The sequence below is a fragment of the Grammomys surdaster genome, unplaced genomic scaffold (assembly GCF_004785775.1).
Source record: "Grammomys surdaster isolate TR1022 unplaced genomic scaffold, NIH_TR_1.0 211, whole genome shotgun sequence".
Taxonomy (NCBI): Eukaryota; Metazoa; Chordata; class Mammalia; order Rodentia; family Muridae; genus Grammomys; species Grammomys surdaster.
Window position 1 is genome coordinate 4,560,632 of NW_021604656.1, and position 7,894 is coordinate 4,568,525.

At 47.5% G+C, this 7,894-nt stretch overlaps 1 protein-coding gene across 1 annotated transcript; it reads left to right on the forward strand.

Moving 5' to 3' along the window:
- Positions 1–2,780: 2,780 nt before the first annotated feature.
- On the forward strand, positions 2,781–7,493 carry Tmed9 (transmembrane p24 trafficking protein 9). Its single transcript, XM_028772070.1, has 5 exons — positions 2,781–2,997; positions 3,153–3,253; positions 4,485–4,610; positions 5,474–5,620; positions 6,584–7,493. The coding sequence occupies exons 1-5, from the start codon at positions 2,814–2,816 to the stop codon at positions 6,731–6,733; spliced, it is 708 nt and encodes a 235-aa protein (XP_028627903.1). The 5' UTR covers positions 2,781–2,813; the 3' UTR covers positions 6,734–7,493.
- The last annotated feature ends 401 nt before the right edge of the window (positions 7,494–7,894 follow it).

Sequence of the window (7,894 nt, forward strand, 5' to 3'; positions counted from 1 at the left end):
TCTAGCCATTCATTTGATGGACACTGTCTTAATTACGTTTACATCTCTGTGGTCAAATGCCTAAGAAATACCTAGCAACCTAAGGGAAGAGAGGTTCGTGTTGGGTCACAGCCCATAGAACGTGGTCCATCAGGACAAGGAAGGCAACTGGAGCAGCTCCAAGCAAAGATGCAGGAGTGTGAGTGGGTCAGGGAGCGTGGGATCTGGGCTGTGCCCAAGAGCAAAGACTTCGAGTATCACTGTCAAGGCCTGCCCTTGAGAGCCACTTCTGTTAGGCCACTGTACCCAAAGTGCCACAACTTTTACAGGTTGTGCCACCAAGCGGAGGCCAGTTGTTCAAAGAAATAAGCTTATGAGTGACATTTCCAATGCCAACTATAGAGAACACTTAGATTGCTTAACTTTGGGGCTACTTTAAAGCTGCTACGATGACGGTACACTTATTATCTTGTTTTTGTTTGTTTAGTTAGTTATGTTGAAGACAGGATTTCTTTGTGCCGCCCTCGCTGTCCTGGAACTCACTCTGTAGGGCAGGCTGGCCTCGAACTCAGAGACCCGCTTGTCTCTGCCTGCTGAGCGCTGCGATTAAAGGTGTGCTCTCCCTCACCTGGGCTCTTTTTATATATTAATTAATTATTTTTGACACAAGGTCTCACTGTGTAGCTTGGATGGCCTGAAATTTAATGTGTAGATCAGGGTGGCCTCAAACTCACAGAGATCCAACTGCCTCTGTGTCCCTAGGACGAGGTTTAAAGGCACAAGTCACCGTGCCCAAGTCTTACAGAATACAAACCCCATTGTCTATTCCAACAACATTCCTGTCACCTTTTTTTTTCTTTTTCACGTAATATTTTTATTGATAATTTAGGAATCCTGTCACCTTCTTACACCTCCAAGATCATCTACAGCTGCCACTTTTGGACCTCTAGATGAGGGAATTTCTTCCTTTACACTTTCGTATTTCTGCGGGGTGTTTTTTGTTTTTGTTTTTGTTTTAACGAGTCTTCTATCTGCATGTACACCTGCATGCCAGAAGAGGGCAGCAGATACCATGTAGTTTCTAGGAACTAAACTCAGGCCCTCTGGAAGAGCAGCCAGTGCTCTTAACCACTGAGCCATCTCTCCAGCCCTATCTTTGCAGTTCTTTAGCACAACCCCTTTCCCTGATTCCAAAGCTAGGGCCCTCCATGTTCAGATCACAAACTTGCTCCCAACCCTGCCATCTTAATTCCTGTCTGGGACAGTTGCCACCCAGTCTTCCCTGCTGAAGCCTTTACCACGTCAGCAAGAAACCTAAACAACTTTTGCTTTATTGTGTTTTGTTTGTTTGTTTTTGTTATCTAAGGTGGGGCTGAGAAAGCATCCCTAAAGTAGAACGAGAAGCTGTACTAACACTGCTGCCCCTAAAGAGGCAGCTGATACGGATGGGGCCACAGGACAAAAAGCATAGGGGATGGGGTTGGCAGAGCAGACTGGCTCTGCCACTTCTGCCATTGTAGCTGTTGGTTCTCATGGAGTATAGCAGAAATAGTCTGAGCTCTACAATCTGTACAAGTGCTTCATCGAGGAGATCTCTAATGGCATTGTCAACCTAGGTCTCTTGCCCTTCTGTACCCCAGAGGCCCAAAGGGGGAACAAATCTAGCTTTTCTACTATTTTCTCCTCATCAGCATTTCTGAGGTGCCCTCTGGATCTCCTGATCTATGGAATCTCTCTGCGCTATCAGCCTGTTCAGTAAAATTTCCACTCACTATAGACTGAGCTACAGTGTGGACTCCCTCTACTTGCCGGTGTGGGCTTTCCTTATCTCTATCAATCTAAAGCCCAGAGAGGGACATGTATCCTTCATCAACCTTACGAGCAGGAAGAGATTAATTTAATCCCAGCACTAGGAAGGCAGAGGTGGACAGAGCTCTATGAGTTCAAAAAGGACACCCTGATCTGCATATCAAGGTCTGAGTCAGCCTGGGCTACATAGTTACACTGTCTCAAAAGAAGAAGAAGAAGAAGAAGAAGAAGAAGAAGAAGAAGAAGAAGGGATCTACAATATATCTACTTAGTACAGATAAAGGTATTGGTGAACAATAAACACAAGACATACATAAACAACACAAAGATAGTTGTAAATCTTAATGGTTAAGTTAAATGTAAGTAGCATAAACTCTACAATTAAAAGGTAGGGCTTAGCAGAATGGCTTTTTAAAGGCATAATCTAATTACATGTTGCTCACAAGAGGTTCATTTTGAATATAAGTAAAAATAAAGAAATAAATGCATTTAAAAGATATGAGTGGGAAAGGATAGATCATGCAAATAGTAACCAAGAGAGTAGGATGGCTCAACAGTGTTGCATGCTTATATCCCAGCACTTGAGGGTCAGAGACAGGAAGATCCCTATAAATTTCAGGCCGACGGAGTTAAGTTCCAGGTTAGGCAGAGCTGCACAGCAAGACCGTGTCTCAAAACAAACAAAAGTAAAGAGGGATAGGAAGAGGATGGGGAAGAGGGAGCGTTGTATTACTATTGGGTGAAGCAGGTTCGAATCTTGCCTCCCCTTATATTCGTTGCGCAGACTGACAACCATTATCAGTCACCTCACTATTTGGCTAAATCAAATAAAATACTCCCATTTTGGAGACCCCATCCGCGTCTTGTAGAAACCGGCCCCAATCAGGTACTGCCGCGCTGAGGCGTGGTGTATCTAGGGACTTGTAGTCCATGCGGCGGAACTCGCAGTCCCGGCAGGCACCGCGGTGGCCTCCGATGGGCTACGTGGCTCGGCAGTCTGCGCCTGCGCAGGCAGGTGGGCCAAGATGGCTGTGGTGCGAGGCGTGCGAGTTGTCCGAAGCTCATCCGGACTCTTGCTGGGGCGAGGGATGCGGACCTTCCTGCTACTGCTGTGGCTTGCAGCCCGCGGAGACGCGCTCTACTTCCACATTGGAGAGACAGAGAAGAAGTGCTTCATCGAGGAGATTCCGGACGAGACCATGGTCATCGGTGCGGGGGCGAAGGGAAGCGTTTGGGACAAGTTAGTGGTACTGGGGCGGGGGGATGCGACTCATTCCGGGTAGCTAGCCTGGGACTGTTTCTTTGGCCGTGAATCCGGCACCGCTTCGAGCTCTTCTCATCTTCCCTTTTCCGCCTGTTTCCAGGAAATTACCGGACGCAGCTGTATGACAAACAGCGGGAGGAGTACCAGCCAGCCACCCCTGGGCTTGGCATGTTCGTGGAGGTAAAAGACCCCGAGGACAAGGTGAGCTGGCTCTTACCTGCTCCGGGCCCTGCGTCAAGCAAGCTCCCGTGCTTCTTTGTTAGTGTTCATATCTGTTCGATCGAGAAAGACAGTTGGTGTTGTGGGAAGATGCCGGATCTTCTCTACGAACTTGGGCCGCGGTTGCTGGACAAGTTCTGCTCTCAACTTCTCGATGATCGCTGAGTGACTCCCCAATTCAGTTACTGGCCTAGAACCGTTTACCTAGCCTGTGAAATGGAAGCTCACTTACTTTAGCGATAAGTGTATTAATTGCAGTGATGGGTATCAAAAAGTTGCTAATGCTAAAGTTATTTAGGCCTTAATTTCATAAAACAGCACTTTTCAAAAAGGAGGACCTTTCAGTTTTGACAAATAATGTTTTAAAGACAAAAGGGAAAATATTTTTGTTGTCACTAACCATCAAAATAGTTGTGGAAGTTACTTGCCGTCACCTTTCATCGAGGCATCTGGAGAGATGGTTGAGCATCAATTAAGAGCATTTGCAGCCAGGCAAATGCTCTTAAAGGTGGCCCCTGCCTTTAATCTCAGCACTCAGGAGACAGAGGCGGTCGGATCTCTGTGAGTTCTAGGCCAGCCTGGTCTACAGAGTGAGTTTCAGGACAGCCAATGCTACACAGAGAAACCCTTGTCTCGAAAAACAAAAACAAAAAACAAACAAGCAAGAAAAAGCATTTGTAGTTCTTGTTCAGAACCAGAGTTCAGGTCCCAGCACACACATAATGGCTCCCAACAGCTCACAGGCTGCTTGTGGAGCACATATAATATACAAGCAGGCAAAGCACTCATACTCATAAAGGAAAAAAATACTTTAAGAGATTAACAGGCATTTAAAAAAAAAAAACAGCAACAAGGTGATGATAATAGAAAGTGCTGTTAATCACAGCCCCTGGAAGGTAGGGCGGGCCAGCTCTGCCTTAGAGGAGCTGAAAGAGCTAACACCAGCCTGGGGTACTAACCCTCAGAGAGCTAACAGTGGATACGGAGCAGTCCTTCTGGGGAACAGTCTCATGCAGCCTGATATCAGACCGTTCAACCCTGCCCCAGATAGTTCTCGATCATTTCATAATTGCGGCTGAGTACCTGTGGGTCCTTTAGTGCTGTGAGCCCAAGGCTCTTCCTGCAGACTTTGTGGTACTTGGAACCTTGCTGACATTTTTTTCCAGCCTCCCAGCAAGCATCACTGACTGAAACCCCTCCCTGTTATCTGTAGGTCATCCTGGCCCGGCAGTATGGCTCTGAGGGCAGGTTCACATTCACCTCCCACACCCCTGGTGAGCACCAGATCTGTCTTCACTCGAATTCCACCAAGTTCTCCCTCTTTGCCGGAGGGATGCTGGTAAGTAGGTCCATGGACAACCAAAGGCTTTGAGGCAGTGTACCCTGCTTAGGACTGGGGAGTTGAACTGTGAGTGTGGCAGGTACTGGATTTTGTGCCTTTTAAAGCCATTGAATTTCCAGTGGACGTGCAGGGCACAGTGGCTGATGAGTTGTGTAGCCATTCCTTACGACCTCACTGGAGTGCTTTCATGCAGTGCCTCGGTAGCCTGCCGTACACATCATCATCTCTAGATTACTTACAACCCCGAATGCAACGTTAGTGATGTAGACGGCGTAGGAATTGATCTAGAGAACGACTAAAAAGTCTTCATACTCTGTACAGATGTGTATGTTTTTTGAATCTGTGTTTTTGCTTTTTGAAGTTTTGATCTTCGGAAGATCACCACCATGACAAAGAACAAAGTGTCTGAACATAGGTCAGAGCATGAGCCAAAGCTTATTACTTTTTTTGTTTGTATACCTGGAGCCCCATAGCATTGAGTGGGTCTCAGTGTGCGAGCTGAATTTTAAAAAAGAAAAAAAAAAAAAAAAAAGACAGGGAGCTGGTGAGATGGCTCAGTGCTTAAGAGCATTGATTGCTCTTCCGAAGGCCCTGAGTTCAAATCCCAGCAACCACATGGTGGCTCACAGCCATCTATAATGAGATCTGATGCCCTTTTATGGGGTGTCTGAAGACAGCTACAGTGTACTTACATATAATATAAATAAAAACTTTTTGGGCCAGAGCGAGCCAGGCCAGAGCAAGGGAAGGGGAGAAGAAAAAAAAATAAAAACAAAGTAAAGTAGCGAGACCAGCTGTCAGTTGGGTATTCAAAGGCAGTGAGCCTGCCTCACTTTCTTCTCTCACTGTTTTCTCCCCAGAGAGTTCACCTTGACATCCAAGTAGGTGAACATGCGAACGACTATGCAGAAATTGCTGCCAAAGACAAGCTGAGCGAGCTGCAGCTGAGAGTCCGGCAGCTAGTGGAGCAGGTGGAGCAGATCCAGAAGGAGCAGAACTACCAGCGGGTAGGTGCCCGGCCAGCGGGTGGGTGCCTGGCCAGCTAGTGGCAGGAAAGATTGGATATGGAAGCCCAGGGGATTTACCTAAGCCAGAGTGCAGATCGAAAAGGTGAATGTGTGTTACAGAGTCCATTTGTAAATGAGCCACAGCCTCGGAAGGGCCTGGCATCAGAGTAAGTCACAGTGACAAACCGGAGAGCAGCATGGTAATTAATACCAGCACCTCCTAGCCATTTTAAAGGTTCTGAGTGCCCCCAGAATCAGCCTCTCTTTTGTGACCAGGAACCAGACAGGTATAATGAATGAATTGTAGGGCAGTGACCCATCTAAACAGGAAAGATTGTACAGTGCCTGCTAGGGCCTCCTTGCAGTCCTGAGATTTTAGCTCCTACCCCCTTACTCCCCTCCCCCTCCCTTTTTTTTTTTTTTTTTGCATTGTAGGCCAGGCTGGCCTTGAATTCACAGAGATTCACCTGTCTCTACCTCCCGAGTGCTTTGAGTAAAGGCATCCGCCACCACTGCCTGACATGAGGCCAAATTGTAAAGAAGGAAAACAAATACAAACAGAAAAACCGTGAACCAAACAAACCATCTTGAGCCCACCAGTTTGCATTCTGAATATATTACACATGTGCTCTTTAAGGAGCAGATGGAAAGACCTGGACAGAAGTCCACACTAAGCGCTGCAGGACACCACTGTCGCTCGGAGCTGTCACCACCACCTTCCCTCTCCTCTAGATATCAGGAAGGGTCAAGTGAGAACTGTATTTGACAAATGGACAGACAGACTTAGGAGAAATGCTTTAGTCTCCCAGCAGTCATCTGACTGCTGCCAATGAAGGTAGTCCCCACAGACATTAGGCCACACTTTGGGCAGAGTGGGTGGCCCTGGGGCATCCTTGCAAGCTGGGAACACAGCGGTCCCAGCAGTTTTGGACCACTAAGCCTTGCCGTTTATTTCCCCAACAGTGGCGAGAGGAGCGCTTCAGACAGACCAGCGAAAGCACCAACCAGCGAGTGCTGTGGTGGTCCATCCTGCAGACTCTCATCCTCGTGGCCATTGGCGTCTGGCAGATGCGGCACCTCAAGAGCTTTTTTGAAGCCAAGAAGTTGGTGTAGCTGTCCCAAGCCTCACAGGCGATCTTTCTTCCAGGCTGTGGGAAAAGGACCTGGAACCAGTTCCTCTCTGGGAGGAGGACTGGTTTTCAGCCGTAGATGTTCTGGAGGATAGAGGGACTGCAAGCATGTCCCCGTTCCTCAGGCTCAAGTGGAGGACAGCAACCTGGCCGGCTGATGCTGAGCCAGTAGTGGACAAGCCCTTCCCACCTCCACCTCTGGACCTTCTGCAGTAATCACCAGGGGCTGGCGATGCCCCTAGTGTCTCAGAATCTCAGTGTTACTGATCAGGGATGTGAGGCTGCTCTCTGGGGTAGGTTTCGGGAGGGAAGTGGGTGGGCCAGCAAGCTGATTTTCCTTCTGTCTTCCTTTGTTAATGTGGGATTTTGAGCAGGTCAGGGTATTATCAGTGACTCCTTGCTATTCCAGAAACCTTGCTTTTCTTGCCTTTGGCTTAGAACCAGCCTAATACTAATAATATAGAGTATGTTTGTGTGTTAGTTTAGGGGTGTGGAGGGGTTGCAATGCACAAAAGGGGCCCAGAGGTGATTTTAGTTTCTTATAGTTGTCCTCTCTGGGGCTTGAGCAACTGTTATCAAACCAAGCAGAGACTTTGGTGCTGATTGGAGACAGAGCCTACAGAATCTTAGTTACTGAGTTTATTTTCAATGAATGTGGGTTTGTTACATTGGTTTCCCAATTTAAAAAAAAAAAAAAAAGAAGAAGAAAGACTTGTCCTGTGCATGTTTACTCTTGGTGGGTGCGATGGTGCATGAACTTTAGGGAATGGAACAAGGCCAGACGTGCTGGTGCACAACTTTAATTCCAGCACTCAGGAGGCAGAGGCAGGTGGAGCTCTGAGTTTGAGGCCAGCCTGGTCTACAAAGCGAGTCCAGGACAGCCAGGGCTATTACACACAGAAACCCTGTCTGGAAAAAACAAAAAGAAAGGGAGAGAGAGAGGAACATCTTCAGTCGGCACAGGTTCTCACATTCCGAGATGAGTCTCCCCCTGTGAACAGCATGCTCTCCGTCCTTGCCGTGTTTTCTTGTAGCAGACACGTGGTGATGGGTTCGTCAGAACCATCTGATACATTGCAGGGTTGCTGGTATTTTTCTCATTGGGGATTTATGAGGCTTTGAAAGGAATACACAGGGCTGGAGA

Coding starts and splice junctions, on each gene's coding strand:
- Tmed9 (XM_028772070.1), top strand. CDS start 2,814: ATGGCTGTGGTGCGAGGCGTGCGAGTTGTCCGAAGCTCATCCGGACTC. Junction 4,611..5,473: donor TCTTTGCCGGAGGGATGCTG/GTAAGTAGGTCC, acceptor TTTTCTCCCCAG/AGAGTTCACCTTGACATCCA. Junction 5,621..6,583: donor AGGAGCAGAACTACCAGCGG/GTAGGTGCCCGG, acceptor TTTCCCCAACAG/TGGCGAGAGGAGCGCTTCAG.